The sequence below is a fragment of the Zootoca vivipara genome, chromosome Z1 (assembly GCF_965207765.1).
Source record: "Zootoca vivipara chromosome Z1, rZooViv2.hap1.1, whole genome shotgun sequence".
In the NCBI taxonomy this organism is placed as follows: Eukaryota; Metazoa; Chordata; class Lepidosauria; order Squamata; family Lacertidae; genus Zootoca; species Zootoca vivipara.
The window spans coordinates 74,744,954-74,764,250 of NC_142583.1; the positions used below are offsets into that span (position 1 = coordinate 74,744,954).

General features: G+C 45.2%; 1 protein-coding gene and 1 long non-coding RNA gene across 5 annotated transcripts in view; one reads left to right on the forward strand and one right to left on the reverse strand.

Annotated features, from left to right (window-relative positions):
* The window catches only part of LOC148687432 (uncharacterized), a 75,989-nt gene that overhangs the window by 1,994 nt on the left and 54,698 nt on the right, over positions 1-19,297 (forward strand). The window lies entirely within an intron of this gene.
* Positions 1,215-18,460, reverse strand: LOC148687433 (C-type lectin domain family 4 member M-like). The gene is made up of 5 exons (XM_088660796.1): positions 18,362-18,460; positions 17,267-17,353; positions 7,028-7,179; positions 5,585-5,703; positions 1,215-1,476 (listed from the first exon to the last, which is right to left on the reverse strand). The coding sequence occupies exons 1-5, from the start codon at positions 18,447-18,449 to the stop codon at positions 1,317-1,319; spliced, it is 606 nt and encodes a 201-aa protein (XP_088516922.1). The 5' UTR covers positions 18,450-18,460; the 3' UTR covers positions 1,215-1,316.

Consider the following 19,297-nt stretch of genomic DNA (forward strand, 5'->3'; position numbering starts at 1 on the left):
ATGAAACAAAAGATTGCAGCCGGCTGTGCTTCTGCCCTCGCTTGGTTCCCAGGTCCGCTCCAAGGGAGCCAATAGAGAGAGAGATGGTTCTGGCAGGGCTGTGGGATGGGGGCGCATTGGACTTGCCTTGCACATGCATACTCTCTGGGTGGGAAGGAAAGCTCCCAGACACACCGCTTCCTGGGACACAGCTGTTCTGCAGGCATGTCACAGTCCTGGAATGGCAGTTTGCAAGAATATGCTCCTTTGGGGCTTGTCTTGTCTAATTTTTCGAGTTTCACCTGTATACCACCAAGGTGATAACCTTTTGCCAATAAATGATTAAAGTATCAGTTCTCCTTGGTTGAGTATGCAGGACAGATTGAAGCAACCACAGCCACTTCCAGCCATCAATCATGCAAACGTGGCAGGAGAGGTCCCCTGGCTAGACTCCTGGGGTGCTAGTCCTCAACATAGAGCAAGCTATTCACACCTTGTAAAGTTGTGGTTCAGGACAGCAGTCTAATAGGTTACTTAACTCAGTTGAGGGCCACTGTGCATATGGTAGGAGCCAACTCCTAGGGGTAGAGGCCCCAATAAAATATTTTAGGGGGCCGCCTCCCCCAAGTTGATGGGCATTGCCATTCAAATGTGTGCACTGTCTTGTGATCGGTCATGCAGGGGGGAGCTTACCTGCTCCACCCCCAATATTTTATTCAAGTTGGCACCCCTGCCACCATGAATGCCATGAAAGCAGCAGCACATGCTGCCAGTGCTGTGCCCACACTGGTGTGGGCACCAGTCTTGCCCCCTGCCAAGCCCTGAAGAAATCGAGAGCCGTTGAATGTGTTTGTTGCCCAATGATTAGCTCTATATGAGAGCAAAGGTGCTGGAATTTCCTAGTGATGAAGCCAAAGTTGTATTTGTGATGAGTCTGCTAGAAGGGGACACCAGGCGCTGGGTGGCCCCCATTCTCCTTGCCTGGCATGCATGGTTGTGCTTCTGTGCCTTGTAAAGTAGCGACCATGGAGATCAGAAGGGGCAATGGGGCATGAAACACACAGAGTAAGGAAACAAATATTGGTATGCATTGCAAATAAATAAATAAATAAAACAGACTATGACTGGATTCTTCCATTCTCTATTTTTGTAGCCATCTACATTTGAGCTTGCAGAATAAGGTCTTTTCAAGATGATTTTGAGGGCTGATGTCAGAGAATCCCATAACCTAGATGGCAGAGTGTGGATTGTGCATTAAAACAGTGGGGTGGGGTGATCTCTTGGTTTCGCTTTTATGTAGAGATCATGGGATCCAATTTCATTCATCTTAAGGTGTCTTAATTGATCCAAGTATCATCAGCCACCTTCTTACAAATATACGGCGCTTGTAGATGACATTGTCCTGCTAGCCAGCATCTGTCGTCACAATCCCAGGTCATTCCACCGCATTCATAAAAAGGTAGTGAAACGAACCTGAAAAGAAAAGAAAAACCAGCACTGATCCATCAAGATTGGATGTCTACTTCCTCACCTGCTCCCTGTGCCTTCTACCATTAAAAAGAGGTTTATCTCTTTTTCTCTTAACATCCACCCAGAATAGGGATGGATTTTTCTCCCCACATTTTAGAATTCTAACCGTGTTAAAAAAATCTGTGGGTCAAGATTGTCTATTTTCTTTTAACATGAAGTGATTTCTGATAGGAAACTACAAAAAAGTGAGGGTGTCTCTTTGGAAGGCTCAGTGGTGCACACAAGAACTTTCAGTCAATTTAGTTTGGGCAGTATCCAATGCAGTACCTCTGCTATTGCCAGGATTGCCATTTCCCTCTCTCCTTTCCATATGCACCCACATCCTCCTCGGATCTCCTCTGATTCATTGTGGGTGTTGGAGAGAGAGTGTTGAAAGTGAGATCCTTACTCTCTCATTGCAGAGTTAGCACAGGAGTGATTGTTCTGAGCAAATTAAAACCTCCTTAGATTTGCATCCACCTTTATCCACCTCATCTCACATCCATCACCCACCGCATGCATGAGGATAGCAATGAAACTATTACAGAAAGAAAAATAGCTATGTCCTCAAATGAATTACAAAATATAATCTATAACCACAAAGCCATTATAGGGTTGATTGAAATGATATGCTATATCTTATCTAAATCTAACATGATGGCTCTAAGTTTACTTTAATCAATTATCCATAGTTGACAGAGGTATCACCCTAGCCTCACTCTTATTGGCACTTGCATTCTCCAGTGTCCACTTTATACTAAATCAAGTCCCACTACACAGCACTAAAATTCTGTGATAAATGTATTCTAGAACTCCCCCATTTTTAACGCTCTGTGAATCTATTAAATTGATATTACTAGTAATGGTGCAGTAGGTGTTTTTTTTTACTCCCATGAGATGTTTGGGTGAGATCTGCCCTTTGATCAAGTCTAAGATCACATGAACATGAATTTGACCAAACTGCGGGAGGCAGCGCAAGACAGGAGTGCCTGGCGTGCTATGGTCCATGGGGTCACGAAGAGTCGGACACGACTAAACGACTAAACAACAACAACAACAAGATCACATTTAGCAGTGATTCCCAATTGGTGGTCCACGGACCACCCACCCAGGGGCTCCATGGTGTCATTCACATAACAAATACTGCTGCAGAGATATCCAAATGTTGAAGGGTACGGTGGCCCATGGCTTGGTTTTTGAAAAACAAGGGATCTACAGTTCTTAGCTAACTGGGAACCACTGGCATAGAGGGTTTAAGTTCCCAGCTAGTATTACACAATCCCCCTACCCGTTTGTAAAGTTTACTCAATACCTTTGCCAAAAAGGATTAGTGGCTGGTATTGGGTGCAACCTTCTTCATGGATCACTGCCTTGTCGTGGCGAAGGGGCTTCAATAACTCAGAGAAACTTTTAGCTAGGCCATGCAGGGCCACCCAAGAGAGACAGGTCATTGTTGTTGTTTCGTTGTTTAGTCGTGCCTGACTCTTCGTGACCCCATGGACCATAGCACGCCAGGCACTCCTGTCTTCCACTGCCTCCCGCACTTTGGTCAGACTCATGTTGGTGGCTTCGAGAACACTGTCCAACCATCTCATCCTCTGTCGTCTCCTTCTCCTTATGCCCTCCATCTAGCCCAACATCAGGTTCTTTTCCAGGGAGTCTTCTCTTCTCATGAGGTGGCCATCCTTAAGAATGGATAGGTTTGATCTTCTTGCAGTCCATGGGACTCTCAAGTCTCCCCCAGCACCATAATTCAAAAGCATCAATTCTTCGGCGATCAGCCTTCTTTATGGTCCAGCTCTCACTTCCATACATCACTACTAGGAAAACCATAGCTTTAACTATGCAGACCTTTGTCGGCAAGGTGATGTCTCTGCTTTTTAAGATACTGTCTAGGTTTGTCATTGCTTTTCTCCCGAGAAGCAGGCGTCTTTTAATTTCATGAATGCTGTCACCATCTGCAGTGATCAAGTAGCCCAGGAAAGTAAAATCTCTCACTGCCTCCATTTCTGCCCCTTCTATTTGCCAGGAGGTGATGGGACCAGTGGCCATGATCTTGGTTTTTTTGATGTTGAGCTTCAGACCATATTTTGCGCTCTCCTCTTTCACCCTCATTAAAAGGTTCTTTAATTCCTCCTCACTTTCTGCCATCAAGGTTGTGTCATATGCATATCTGAGGTTGTTGATATTTCGTCCGGCAATCTTAATTCCAGTTTGGGATTCATCCAGTCCAGCCTTTCTCATGATGAATTCTGCATATAAGTTAAATAAGCAGGGAGACAATATACAGCCTTGTCGTACTCCTTTCCCAATTTTGAACCAATCAGTTGTTCCATATCCAGTTCTAACTGTAGCTTCTTGTCCCACATAGAGATTTCTCAGGAGACAGATGAGGTGATCAGGCACTCCCATTTCTTTAAGAACTTGCCATAGTTTGCTGTGGTCGACACAGTCAAAGGCTTTTGCATAGTCAATGAAGCAGAAGTAGATGTTTTTCTGGAACTCTCTAGCTTTCTCCATAAACCAGTGCATGTTTGCAATTTGGTCTCTGGTTCCTCTGCCCCTTCGAAATCCAGCTTGCACTTCTTGGAGTTCTCGGTCCACATACGGCCTAAGCCTGCCTTGTAGAATTTTAAGCATAACCTTGCTAGCGTGTGAAATGAGGGCAATTGTGCGGTAGTTGGAGCATTCTTTGGCACTGCCCTTCTTTGGAATTGGGATGTAGACTGATCTTCTCCAATCCTCTGGCCATTGATGAGTTTTCCAAATTTGCTGGCATATTGAGTGTAGCACATTAACAGCATCACCTTTTAAAATTTTATATAGTTCAGCTGGAATATCATCACTTCCACTGGCCTTGTTATTAGCAGTGCTTTCTAAGGCCCATTTGACTTCACTCTCCAGGATGTCTGGCTCAAAGTCAGCAACCACCCTACCTGGGGTGTACGAGACCTCCATATCTTTCTGGTATAATTCCTCTGTGTATTCTTGCCACCTCTTCTGATGTCTTCTGCTTCTGAAAGGTCCTTACCGCTTTTGTCCTTTATTATGGTAATCGTTGCACGAAATGTTCCTTTCATATCTCCAATTTTATTGAACAGGTATCTGGTTTTCCCCAGTCTATTTTTTCCTCTATTTCTTTGCATTGCTTGTTTAAGAAGGCCTCTTTTCTCTCCTTGCTATTGTTTGGAAATCTGCATTCAATTTCCTGTATCTTTCACTATCTCCCTCGCATTTTGCTTGCCTTCTCTCCCCCACTATTTGTAAGGTCTCATTGGACAGCCACTTTGCTTTCTTGCATTTCCTTTTCATTGGGATGGTTTTTGTTGCTGCCTCCTGTATAATGTTACGAGCCTCCATCCATAGTTCTTCAGGCACTCTGTCCACCAAATCTAAATCCTTAAACCTGTTCTTCAGGCACTCTGTGCACCAAATCTAAATCCTTAAACCTGTTCCTCACTTCCACTGTGCATCCATAAGGGATTTGATTTAGATTGTATCTTGCTGACGCAGTGGTTTTTATTACTTTCTTCAGTTTTAAGCTGGGATTTTGCTATAAGAAGCTGATGATCTGAGCCACTGTCAGCTCCAGGTCTGGTTTCAGCTGACTGTATAGAGCTTCTCCATCTTTGGCTGCAGAGAATATGATCAATCCGATTTCGATGCTTCCCATCTGGTGATGTCCATTTGTAGAGTCATCTCTTGTGTTGTTGGAAAAGAGTGTTTGTGATGACCAGCTTGTTCTTTTGACAGAACTCTATTAGCCTTTGCCCTGCTTCGTTTTGAACTCCAAGGCCAAACTTGCCAGTTGTTCCTTTTGTCTTTTGACTCCCTACTTTAGCATTCCAATCCCATATAATGAGAAGAACATCCTTCTTTGGTGTCATTTCTAGAAGGTGTTGTAAGTCTTCATAGATTTGGTCAATTTCAGTTTCTTCAGCACCGGTAGTTGGTGCATAAACTTGGATTACTGTGATGTTAAAAGGATGAGAAACGTGCATTCGAAAATACATTTGGAGAGGGAAATAATTATGTCAGCAGAATCTGCAACTTTTTGGAGCACACGCCATTAAGAAATGTTGCTTCAAAAACTTACTTCTCCTTTCCGCTTTCAATCTTCAAACCTGACAGCCATTTCCATCCCCGCTCCTGGTCGCTAAAGAGTCCAGTCCAAAACAACTTATGAAGGCGTTTTACATTCTCGTTTATAAATATCTACGGTAGGGGTGGAGAGAAAGAAAAACCAGAAAATCTTCAGTAGGAATAAGGAGCATCCCAAAACATTGCTATACAATTTCCCTTCCTTGGGGAGACTATAGCCCTTTTCAAACACTGAACAGATATAAAACAAAAACATTTCAAAAGGAGCAGGTGTCACTACTGAAGACCCAATCCATTTTTTTTGGGGGGGGGGAAGCAGTAATCAAAATTATACATATTATTCCATGTATGGTTGCATCAAGCACCAAGAACCAAGAATAATTGTGTGCTGAGGATATGCTATTCTCCCCCTGATCCAAATGGTGATGATGATTATGATGATGATGATGACGATGGGTGATGATTATGGAATCAAGGAAATATCCCAAAGAGGAAATATTGCTGTCACAGTGGCCGGAGCGGGCTACTTCAGAGTAACGACTCTACACAGCTCTGCATTTTATTGTTTTATTGGTGCTGCGTATTTACAGTGCTGAAGTCATTGCTATATACACGGAGCCATGTGTTCAGTCGGGTTCAGAACCTCCGAATGGCTTTTGGCGCGTCTTTCTCCAACACAAAAGCTTTGGCAGACCCATCCTCTTTCCCCTCCTCTTTCTGCGTAATTCCGGAGTTGGGGGGATGGGTCTCCCCCCCTTATTTGCCCCTTCCTGTCCCACCTGGGACCCTGGCTCCTCTACCTTGCCTGAGCCTCGGACACGACTTCCTGCTTCCCCACTGGAATCGGAACTCTCTCTGCTTTCCCCTGTGCTCGGGGATGGGCTTGAACTCAGGAGGGGAGGGACTTCGCGATATCCCCTGTCCCTCACAATTGCAAAGAAGGGTAACTTCACCTGCCCTCACAAAGGCTGGCTACATATGTGTTCCAGTCATGACACAGAGTTTAAATTTCCAGATACTATAAATGGCTTTGCCATAGAACAGTTGGTCTTGGAACCATCTAGGGCAGTGGTCCTCAACCTTGGGCCTCCAGATGATTTTGGCCTACAACTCCCATGATCCCTAGCTAGCAGGACCAGTGGTCAGGGATCATGGGAATTGTAGTCTCAAAACATCTGGAGGCCCAAGGTTGAGGACCACTGATCTAGGGGGACAGTGACCTGTGTGGCAAATGCTCCAATTTCTGTATCTATGCTTGTTTGTTGGTTACAGAGACACTGGAATCAGTCTGGTTGTGGTATGCTTGATGGGATGACGATGGGGTCTCACCCATGTCTGTGCCCTGTAGCACCCCTGTAGCCCCTCTACCTGGGCTATGGGGCTGGGAGAGGGATATACCTTGCAAGCTCCTCTAGAGTCATTTCCATGATACCCTCACCTGTTCTTCCTCTGTTTCAATAGAAACGAGCTTGGCGCCTTCCCTCTCACACGCTTTTTGGGAATCGATCCATGAACGTAGCTCAGTAGAAAACCAATAGTACGCATGTTCATCATAAATCCAACCATCCTTCTCGTTTTTATAAATGATGTCTTTGAGTCAAGCCAGATATGGAGGAAGAAGAGAAAAAGAAAACAAGATAGGGAATTTAAGGGGAACCACCTTGTATGTCTGTGCATTTCAAATATTTTTGTTAAGTTCATTTCTGCGGCCACATGATAACATATATCCATCTAGGAAGCTCAGAAAGATTAAAACAAGAACAACATTAACTCTTCAACCCCTTCACGATGCTGCAGGAAATACCTGGGGGGCATAGCTGGAAAAGGGAGTGCAGTCAAGAATCTTTTATTTGAGAGATGCTTAGTGCAGAATTAGGGCAGAATTAGGGCAGACATGGAGGTTGGAGAGGGGGAGTAGCTGTGGTTTATCAAAATTCTCTTTCTCCGGGCTCTCTGTTCAGTTAGGGAGGGGGAGGGAGGGGAATCTAGAGTGTGTGTTGCTGGCATTGGGCAACTGGGACAGATGAGGATTCTGCTGGTTTACCACCCAGTTTGCTGCCCAGCAGTCTCCCTGTCTGAGCTGACAGGATGAATCCAGTGGGCCTCCAAATGGCTCTGGGAGATTTTCCAGCTGGTCTGACTGGTGCTCCTGCTGAGCTTTGACCAAGCTCTGGCACAACCGCCTACTACTACTACTACTACTACTACTTCCTTCTTTGGCGATCACTAGTAGCCGAGTAAGATACTACTAATACTTTATTTATATGTTTTTCCCCCCTGTCCACTCTGGGAGACTTCCAACAAATTAAAACACAATTGTACAAAAACCATTAAAAACTTCTCTGAACAAGGCTACCTTCAGATATCTTCTGAAAGTCAGAAAGTTTTTTCCCCCCCTTAACATCTGGTGGGAGGGAATGCCACAGTATAGGCGCAGCTACCCAGAATGCCCTCTGCCTTGGCTTGGGCCATTGACACAATTGGCCCTGAGCGCCCTCTCCCACTTCATGCATCCTGTTTGGTCCCCTGGTATACTGCAGAGGTGAGGGCGAAAGAAGAAGTGGGGAGATGGTTTGAACGTGTGTGGAGGATAAATCTGGTTGAATGCAATGAACTACTGGTGAGGGCTCATCCTCGAGCCGACCAAGTGGCAGTGAAGGATACAAAGAAGCCTTGCTTTGTTTCCTCCATTGTGCTATCCAGCAGAGCTTTCCTGGGTAGCGCAGGGCCTGCTACAGTCTGCCCCAAAGGAGGTGGTAGAACTGAAAGCAGCTTTCTGTGACTTGTTTGCAAAGCATTTGGAGGATAAAATTGCTTGCACCTTGACCCTATTACAGCAGATGAATTTCAAAGGGTGTCCAGAGCAGAGTCTGTTTCCGTTGCGTTGGGTGTGTTTCAATCAGAAAGGTTCAAGAATGCAGACAAGGTGCTTGGATCGGTCAGGAAAACCACTTGCGCCCTGGGCTCTTCCCCTTGTGGCTGAAACAAACTAGCAGGGAGGGGACAGCTTTTTAAAAGTCATTATCTTCTTGATTCCTGAGTCTCCCGGTCAGTTTTGCCATTTCAGCATAGTTTGCCATTCTTCTTTGCTCGGAAAGGTTCTTTTTTTAAAAAAAAAAAAATCATTCTTATTAACTTTTCCACTTCAACAATCCAATCCAATCACATTAAATATTCCAAATTATGGAGTTTTCTTGGCAGGGATACTAGAGAAGTTTACCAGTTCCTGCTCCAGGTGGCTCACGTTTAGTCAAAACTCTCCACTATGACCTGTCTATCATGGGTGGCCCTGCACGGCATAGCTCATAGCTTCTCTGAGTTATTCAAGCCCCTTCGCCACGACAATCATTGATCCCAAGCCGGGCTTAAGATTGCCTGAAGAAATAACAGCAACCTCAGATATGCTAATGAAACAACCTTGATGGCAGAAAGTGAGGAGGAATTAAAGAACCTTTTAATGAAGGTGAAAGAGGAGAGCGCAAAATATGGTCTGAAGCTCAACATCAAAAAAACTAAGATCATGGCCACTGGTCCCATCACCTCCTGGGAAGAAATGGAGGCAGTGAAAGATTTTACTTTCTTGGTGTGAGGGACAAGGGATACAGGGAAGTCGCTCCCATCTTAAGTTCCAGCCCATCCCCAAGCGCTGGAGAGAGCAAGGAGAGCTCTGCCTCCAGCGGAGAGTCAGGAAGTAGTGTCCGAGGCTCAGGCAAGGTTGCGGAGCCCATGCCCCAGGTGGGACAGGAAGATGGGAGCAGGGGGGGAAGGCCAATTCCCCCAACTCCGGAATTGCGACGCAAACGTAGGGGGAAGAGGTTGGGTCTTCCAAAGCTTCTATGCTGGAGGAAAACGCGCCAATCGCCATTCGGAGGTTCTGACACCTCACCTTAAGGATGTATATTAACCGCTCTGACCACTGTAAATAATCAGCACTTAATAAAAGCCTAAAAAGACCATGCTGGAGTCGTTACTCTAGAGTAGCCACATCAGGCCCTCTGACACTTGGGTTCCATGATCACTGTAGATGGTGACAGCGGTCACAAAATTAAATGACGCCTGCTTCTTGGGAGAAAAGGAATGACAAACCTAGACAGCATCTTAAAAAGCAGAGACATCACCTTGCCGACAAAGGTCCGTATAGTTAAAACTATTGTTTTCCCAGTAGTGATATATGGAAGTGAGAGCTGGACCATAAAGAAGGCTGATTGCCGAAGAATTTATGTTTTAGAATTCTGGTGCTGGAGGAGACTCTTGAGAGTCCCATGGACTGCAAGAAGATCAAACCTATCCATTCTTAAGGAAATCAGCCCTGAGTGCTCACTGGAAGGACAGGTCGTGAAGCTGAGGCTCCAATACTTTGGCCACCTCATTAGAAGAGAAGACCCCCTGGAAAAGACCCTGATGTTGGGAAAGATTGAGGGCACTAGGAGAAGGGGAAGACAGAGGACGAGATGGTTGGACAGTGTTCTTGAAGCCACCAACATTCATATGGAAGAGGGTAGAAGGTTGTTTTCTGCTGCTTCAGAGAAGCGGACACGGAACAATGGATTCAAGCTACAAGAAAGAAGATTCCACCTAAACATTAGGAAAGACTTCCTGACAGTAAGGAAAGACTGTTCGACAGTGGAATTTGCTGCCAAGGTGTGGGGTGGAGTCTCCTTCTTTGGAGGTCTTTAAGCGGAGGCTTGACAACCATCTGTCAGGAATGCTTTGATGGTCTTTCCTGCTTGGCAGGGGGTTGGACTGGTCTCTTCCAACTCTATGATTCTATGATTCTAACGTGAGTGTGACCAAACTGCGGGAGGCAATGGAAGACAGGAGTGCCTGGCGTCCTCTGGTCCATGGGGTCACGAAGATTCGGACACGACTAAACAACTCAACAACAACAATTCCAAATTATACATATGCATCAAAATAATCCAAATATTCTGCCAAATTGTAAAAAAAAACAAAATTAAACTTCCCATGCTTCAAGTTCGGAAGGCTATGATTATCATTGCAATTCTACTGCATTTCATAATCATTCCCGATGGTTCCTCTTTATCTTTCTGTTGTTATCCTTCATTCTTTTGCACCCTCTGAGTTGTCCCCACAAGCGAGTTAAAACAAACAATGATCTGTTTCTGTTTCGATTTTATGTCTATGAATCCCTTCCATAAGTTCACAGTTTCTCCTCCCACGCTGGTGTTTCTGCTGAGTCAATCCAAGAGACTTTTCACTGCTGGCAGCTGCCATCTTTACATAGTAGCAATAAAATCAAGTCTAAGTGTCTGCTCAGTAATTTTCCAGAACCGGTTGCATCAAACATTAGCCTTTCCAGGGGAGCTTTACCAAATCAAACTGGAAATACAGATATAATGACATATTAAAGGCTCACTATTTATAATTTTGCAGCCAGGTCTTGCCTTCCAATATGGCGGATTTCCAAATGGTAACTGCGACACTACTCCAACAAAGATTCCAGGAAACCGTCCAAGGTTTTTTTTATGAAGACTTCAGTGGCTAATGAGATCCTGCTTCTGTCAGATGTCAACAAATTGGAGAATCTTTTATCCTCTTCCAAGCAAATCAAAGATCAAAAACCTAAATTATATAATATTTTCATTTCCACACAGTTTATAATTTTAAAGCCATATTATATCAATGAATACCAAACTTTCCAGTCTCGCTTTTATAAATATTGCAAACGGTTCTTCTGGGGTTTTTTACCGAGTGATATAATGAAGCAAAATACAATAATAAAATAGGCTCCCCCCCCCTTTCCATTCCGTTCCAACATACCAACTTGATGTTAGTCCATCTTCGATTCAGTCTTTTTTGGCACCTCAGTGGCTGGGTTGTTTAGCAGAGTAATTCCTCCCTCCTCTCTTGAAGCATGTCCAAAACTTAAATCCAATTTTTCATCTTAAGAAATGGAACTTGATTCGCTCGCAGAGACAGCGTCCAGGAGAGCCAGACTCTCTCCGGGGCCTTCCATCTGGTGCCCCCAGCCCCTCCTCCCTTCTGAATTTGGGGCTGGGTTGTTGAGCACCTGGAAGATTTTGGGAGGCTGATACTCCCATCTCAGCCTCTAATTACCCCGTGAGAGCCGGAGCGGTGGAATTTTCAGCCATCTTCCGTGGCACCTCAAGTGGAAGTCCCACTCGGAACTGTTGCTTCTTTCCATCTTTGGGCTAGTAGCATCCTTGCAGCAGTTGTTGCGTAGATAAACAGTTTTTTCTGGTCTTTTGGGATATCGGAACCTGTGCTTCCTAACAGAAATGCTTCTGGTTTTCTAACAAATGTAAGTTTACCCCCCCCCCCAATTTATTATATATCGGTTGCCAGAAAGACTTTGTTATCTTGCATGACCACCACATATGATAAAAGGTACACTCTTTTTCTTTACATTTTAGAGCTTGATCTATCCATTTTGGATAACTTAGTAGGAGGTGAGGTAAAGGTAAAGGTACCCCTGACCATTAAGTCCAGTCGCGAACGACTCTGGGGTTGTGGCACTCATCTCGCTCTATAGGCTGAGGGAGCCGCCTTTTGTCCACAGACAGCTTCCAGGTCATGTGGCCAGCATGACTAAGCCGCTTCTGGTGAACCAGAGCAGTTATATACCACCAATACATCATTTTCATATAATTTTCTTTCAGTGTACAACATGCTGTGATTTTCAAATCTGTTCTCCATAGCCTCTCCCAATCTGCCATTTGTATGTCATGTCCTAACTCCCTTGCCCAGATTATCATAACCGAATTAACCTGTTCGTCCTTTCTATGCCATTCTAGGAGCAGGTTATATACATTTTGTACAGTTTTAGTATTTTCTAAAAGTTCTTTTTGGATCTTGATATCTCGTGACTTATACCTTGCTTTTTGTCTTATCTTTTTGTCTATTACCAGTGTAATCCAGCATCCTGGATCCAGCAGAAACAGGATGCTTCATAGTAGAATTTCAGATCTGGCAGGGCGAAACCTCCTCTCTCTCTTGCATAGGGTAGAAATTTATATTTTATCCTTAGTTTCTTCCCCTGCCACATAAACCTGGAAATGTCTTTTTGCCATTGCTCGAAGTATCCGACACTGCCTATTTCTGGGGCTGATTGAAATAAGAATAACATTCTTGGTAGTACATTCATTTTTTCAATGATATTCTTCCCCAAAATGATAAGTTCATTCTTCCCCATATGTCTAAGTCTTTCTTTTATTTCTTTCCATACTTTCTCATGATTGACTTTATATAAATATTCTTAGCTGTTAACAAAACTTCTAGATATTTTCTTTTTTTATGTATAACTGAATCTGTTTTCTGTTGTAAATCTTCTTTTCTTCTTCCGTCATATTTTTAACCAAAAGTGTCACAGGCGTGTTGGTGGCTACTCTAGAGTAACGACTCCTCCAGGCGTTGTCTTTTCATGCTTTTATTTAGTGCTGATTATTTACAGTGCAGAGCAGTACTATGTACATGTTGTCCGTTAAGGGTCAGAACCTCCAAATGGAGATTCGCGCGTTTTCCTCCAGCAAAGTAGTCTCGGCATACTGAATCTCCGCCCCGTCGCTTCCTCCTCAGTTCCGGGGTCGGTGGGACTGGTCTTCTTCCTTTGCTTCCCACTTCCCTTCCCACACTGGGCATGGTCTCCACTACCTTGCCTGAGCCTCGGACACCACTTCCTGAATCTCCGCTGGAGATCTCTTCCTCCCCACTAGCGCTCCCATTGGGTGATGAGCTGCTGCTTAAGATGGGAGGGACCTGCCTGTACGTTCTGTCCCTCACAAAAAGCTTAGTTTTATTTAAATTTAATTTAAAACCTGTGACCTGACCAAAGTCCTGTATCTTTTCTAAAACTTTTGGTAGAGTATCTTTAAAGATACTTCCTGGGCAAGGTTCTTGAGTGGGTGGTCGTGGATCAGATCCAGGTGCTATTGAAGGAAACTGATCTTCTATATCCATTTCAATCAGGGTTTAGGCTTGGTTTTGTCATAATGTCCTTAAAGGCAATCATATTTCCCAGGGTCAGAGAGAAAGAGGGGAAATGGCATTATACAACTCTCACAAAATGTGTGTTTTGGTGCTTAACATCCTTCACTTGTTTTTATGTACAAGTGACGCAATCTGCATTCGTTCCCCTTCTCTGCTTTCACATCTAAAGCTTTATAAACTATTTTATAATCACTTTACCTATTATGTATTCAATGCTCTGTATTTGCCTGAATTCGAATATGAACTAAGGATTCTGACCCCGTGTTCAGATTCGATACATGATACCCAATCACGCCACTCCTTTCTTCCACACAAGGCTGCAATCATGGAGGACCTGCACTGGCTATTGGACAAGAAATCTCATTGGATCTGGGGCCATGCTCAGAATGCTGCTTTCAATGCTGTCAAACACCTGCACTCCTCTGAAAGCTTCCTTACCCATTTTGATGAGACCAAGCCCATTGTGCTTGCCTGTGATGCCTCTCAATGTGGAATTGGCGCAGTCCTTTTCCTTAGCCACCAGTTGCCAGATGGGTGAGAGACCCACATTGCATTCCACTCCAGGACTTTGTCATCTACAGAATGCAATTATGCCCAGATTGAAAATGAGGCCCTTGCTATTGTGGCAGAAGTGAAGAAGTTCCATGACTACATCTATGGCCACCACTTCATGACACATGACCACATGTCTCTGCTGGGCCTTTTGCTGTTGTTCGAAAGACGCCCCAGGTCCTGTGCCCGAGGGTGCTAAGGTGGTCCATCTTTCTCAATGTATATGAATACATGTTGCACAATGTTCCTGGCAAGAGCCTGGGCCACACAAATGCCCTAAGCTACCTGCCATTACCAGACATAGACGCTTATCCATCCGCAGCCCACAGTGTGATGCTGCTGGAGACTCTGCCCCAGCCGCCGCTCCATGCCACTGATGTCACCACACACTTGGTGAAGCATCGCACCATCTCCCGTGTCCTCAACTGGATGTGGAAGGGGTGGCTGGAGAGTTGCCTTGATGCAGAATTCTCCCCATTTGTCTCCCGGTAACATAAGCTGTCAATCCACAAGGGATTCCTTCTGTGGGGGAACCGCATAACGATCCCTGCTAAGCAGTGGACCAGAGTTCTGGAGGCTCCCCATGTGAGTCACCCAGGCATTGTCCATATGAAAGTTCTGGCCAGTAGCTACATCTGGCCAGGCAGTGATGCAACAGTAGAAGAGTGGGCCCAGCACTGCCAGACCAGACAAGAGTCCTGACCAGCCATGCCTCAGGCCCCAATACAAAGGTAGGAGATGACAGGCACACCATGGTCAAGACTCCACATTAATTTTGCTGGTTCGGGCCAAGGCCAGACATTCTTGATCATTATGGACTCCTTGTCAAAGTGGCTTGAGGTGGTGCCAGTCTCAGCAATGACCTCCAGGATCGTCATCTGGGCCCTGCTGTGGGTCTTTCTTAACCATACACGGCCTGCCAGACAGCATCATGTCTGATCATGGAGTACAGTTCATGTCAGCTGAGTTCCAAAAGTTCATGGCCGACAACCTAATCCGGCATGTCAGAGCAGCACCGTTTCAACCATCAACGAATTGACGGGCTTAGAGAATGGTGAGGACCACCAAGGAATCCCTCACCTGGATTGCCCATGGGGACTGGAACAAGTGCCTAGTGGATGTCCTGCAGCAGCAGCACATCAAACCCTGCATTGCCACAGGTTGAAGCCCAGCAGAGCTACTCATGAACCAAAAGCTGGAATTACTCCTGAATTGGCTGAACCCCAATCTTGCATCTGATTGACCTCTTGGCCGGGAGGCTCCGGCGGCACCCAAATCCTTCACCCCTGAGGACCCTGTCTACATCAAGGACTATGGGGATAGCCCTGCCTTGCTCTCCATTGCTGTTACCAGGGCACTGGGCCAGTCTCCTACAAGGCTGCCACAACAAATGTTCAGTTGGTCCACTGCTAGCATGTGGACCAAACCCGGCGCCACTACATGGCTGATGCCCCAGCTCCAGCCACTGCTACCACACCAGAACACAGGGACAAGGCGAATGATCAGCTTGGTTCACAGAGTGATGCACCTGGGGAGAACCCTGTGGCCCAGGGTAGGGCTGAGGAATGGGGCCCCAACACTGCACCACCAGACAGCGCAGAGTCAATGACACCAGTGACACCCACGACACCAGCTGCAGCTCCATCAGCATCCCCAAGGACCCAAGGCAAGGAACTTCAGCACTCCCAGAGGGTGAGGCACTGCCCTCTCCACTTTGATGGCTATGTGTGTTGACATGGATGCAGTTTCAAGCCTAAGAGGGAGGGATGTTATCTATTCAATGGTCTTTCGTTGCTTGAGCTTGGGTCTGCACTAAGGATTCTGAGCCCCTAGGTTCTGATTTGTTACATGGTATCCAATCACAGGACATTTCAGGATTTGGGCTATTGCCATTGGCCCTTAAACTCTTAAGATATGTGTGAGGGACAGGAACTATAGACTGCCCCCTCCCATTGTGACAACGAGTTCCTCTCCAAGCACCAGCGGGAGTGGGGAGGGAGATGATTCCAGCGGAGAAACAGGAAGCAGAGGGCAGGGGTCTGACAGGGTCACAGAGCCCCTGGGCCGACCAGGAGAGGAAGGAAGGGAAAGGGAAAGAGGGAGGTCGGAAAGCACGGCTAGGAGACCCATCCCTCCAGTTCCGGAGTTGCGCGTGAAGAAGAGGGGGAGGAGATTGGGGATTCCCAGACTACTTTGTTGGAGGAAAACGCGGGAATCCCCATTCCGGGGTACTGACCCAGACTGAGAACATGTACATTGTACATTCCGGGGTACTGACCCAGACTGAGAACATGTACATTGTAAATAGTCTGCACTTAATAAAAGCATGAAAAGGCAACGTGCCGGAGTCGTTACTCTAGAGTAGCCACCAGCGTTCCTGTGACAATATGGTTCTCAGCTTGGGAGTTTAGGCAAACAAGCACAATGAGAGTGGGAGTGGCCTAGGCCTTCAGAAATGTCTGTAAACATTTGCTTTGCCCATGTTGTCAAGTTCTGTTAGCTCAATAGAGGTCCTTGCTTCGTGGGAACCCACCTAAAATGCAATACCTATTTAGGAAGTGTTTCCAGTGAAGGAGAACCCACCTTAGAGACCTGTGCAGATAAATGGAGGACCCTATTGTGACCTAGCTTTGGCGGTCTGGGTACTTGCTGTGGCACCAGATCAGGCCCGTTGGTAGAGAGTGGGTTGCTATTGTCCACGGGTATTCTAACCCACATGCCAATGAGCCAGTTCACTATGTGAGTGGGCTTGAGGGCTTATTTTTGATCATGGGCTTGTGAAACAGGAGTGAGATTCTGCTTTTGCACCAATCACCCAGCAGTCTCTCTGACCAAGTTGGCAGAAGTTGCCCCGGGAGTGCTATTCAAGAATCTCTCTCTCATGGGTGAATATAATAAAGGACATGTCTCTTAGCTGACCTGTTTTGATTGTCCCTGCTATAGCAAAGAATGACAAAGTCTTTTCTTTCCTCACCATAGAAGCTAAATCTAAATTCAGCAGATCAGGAAAGCTAAATTGAATATCTCTGTTTCCCTAGGGTGGCCGAATGCAAAGGAGGGCAGCACTCTGCTCTGGCTTCAGAGTGCATTCAGCTGGTGCAGACTCAGGACAGGTTCCCACTGCAGGGCAATTCTTCAGCATCATAGGGTATCTTACCAATTGCCTTTTGCAGTTGGTTATTTCTGTTGGTACGAAACTGTAGTTCCCGTGTTAAGTTTTCAGCTGCAGCGAGTATTTGGAAGTCTAAAAGATTTGAAACAGTTTAAGGCAGGAATATCTGAAATAACAACCTGCAAACATTAAGAAACCATTTCCAAACATTTTGGAACACTCAAGCCTAAAACAAGAAGCAGAGTTCCAGGATGGGGTTCTTATAGATATGAGGGCAGATTTGATTCTCTGTGGCTGAGATCAACAATGAAAAGCCGCAGAAGAATCCTGCGGCTGGATCAGACCAAAGACCCATGCCATCCACTATCCTATTCTCATATTAAAAGTGGCTCACTCATCTTTTATGTTCCCCTTCTATGTCCTCCTTTTCTGCTGGGAATCACAGGGTCACAAAACAATTCTCGCCTCGAGTCCCACAGAAAAGCCAAATATACAAACAATACTTTGCATATTTAATTATGCTTTGTGAGATCTAAGAAAATAGAGGCACCCAAACTCTTTTTCTGATGAATACTGAGTTGCATTCCACATAGAGTTAAGCAGAACGTTATGTCACTGCAAGGATTTCTCCTTGTGCAATACAATCTTCAGCCCCTTTCCCTCCAATCTGTTCTAAAGTTTTCCCCCACCTTGGAGAGCAGCGTTGGTGATGGCATGCAGGGAGAAGTGGGGGCAACGTTCCCTTGTGCTAGTGCTAGAATCTTGCACTAGCACGAACATTGTGAAGCAGAGGCTTGATAGCCATCTGTCAGGAATGCTTTGATGGTGTTTCCTGCTCGGCAGGGGGTTGGACTGGATGGCCCTTGTGGTCTCTTCCAACTCTATGTTTCTATGTTTCTCTGAATTACAGTGTGATGGGGGAGGACAGCATTTCTAGTGGGAAGATGTGAGAATAGCAATCCCTTGCTTTTCTTCCTGCTGAGCAATGAAAAAGTGATAAACTCTGCTGGGTGATGAGTTTCATTGAATATATGTATTGCTCACTCAATATGAATCCCAAATTGAACTACAGGAATTGAAGTCTGTTTAAATTAAATTTTTGTTCTAGCAAAAATGAGGATTTGTATATAAAATGCTTACCATCCTTGTCCTTATACTTTGAATCAGTCCCAACAACAGTGCTTCGAATCATTTTCAATGCCATTTGAAAGTCTTCTCTTTTTTTCATTTCCTTCTGATCTAAGAAGGAGGTAGATAGAAAAAAAATGAAGAAATTGTGTTGTAGCACACTAGTCTGATGACCTGGGGGAGGGGATACTTGGTTTCAAACTGCTTTTAATATTGAATTTTAAATGCTGACTTGTAACATGTCCCAGGACCGTAGGGAGAAGGGTGAATAAAAAAATCAAATCAACAAAAACATGACTATTAATATTTTCTGCTCTCAGGCATTATATTTGCCTTGACTTTGGCTGCCCTGGGGGTCTGAAGTCCTGTTTCCATTTGGCCTGTTGCTTCTGTCATCAGGTGGTTGGCCTTCCTTAGAGAGCTGTAAATTTTTGGGTGTCTAGATACACCTGTCCTCTTTGTCCTACAAATTTGCTTTTGCCAAGCTGCCTCATGCTTAAAATATGCAGATTATTGGATCATTTGGTTCCCTCCCCCTGAGCTTTGCTTGCTTTGGAGTGTCCTTTAAAAATGTATTAGCTTGGCAAATACCGTATTTTTCGTTCCATAAGACGCACTTTTTTCCTCCTAAAAAGTAAGAGGAAGTGTCTGTGCGTCTTATGGAGTGAATGCTTGGTCCCTAGAGCCGAATTGCCCAGGGGCGAAAGGCAGATCGTCATATATATATATATATATATATATATATATATATATATATATACACACACACACACACACACACACACACACACACACACATATATAGGAAGGAACCCGCTCAGCAGCTGATTGCAAGAGATCGGGGAGGGAGATAAGAGAGCTAGCTCCCTTCCCGGCCCCTCCCTTGCCCAGGCCTCAATTGTTGTCTACAGACAGAGACATGTGACTGGCTGATTAGATTATCTCTCT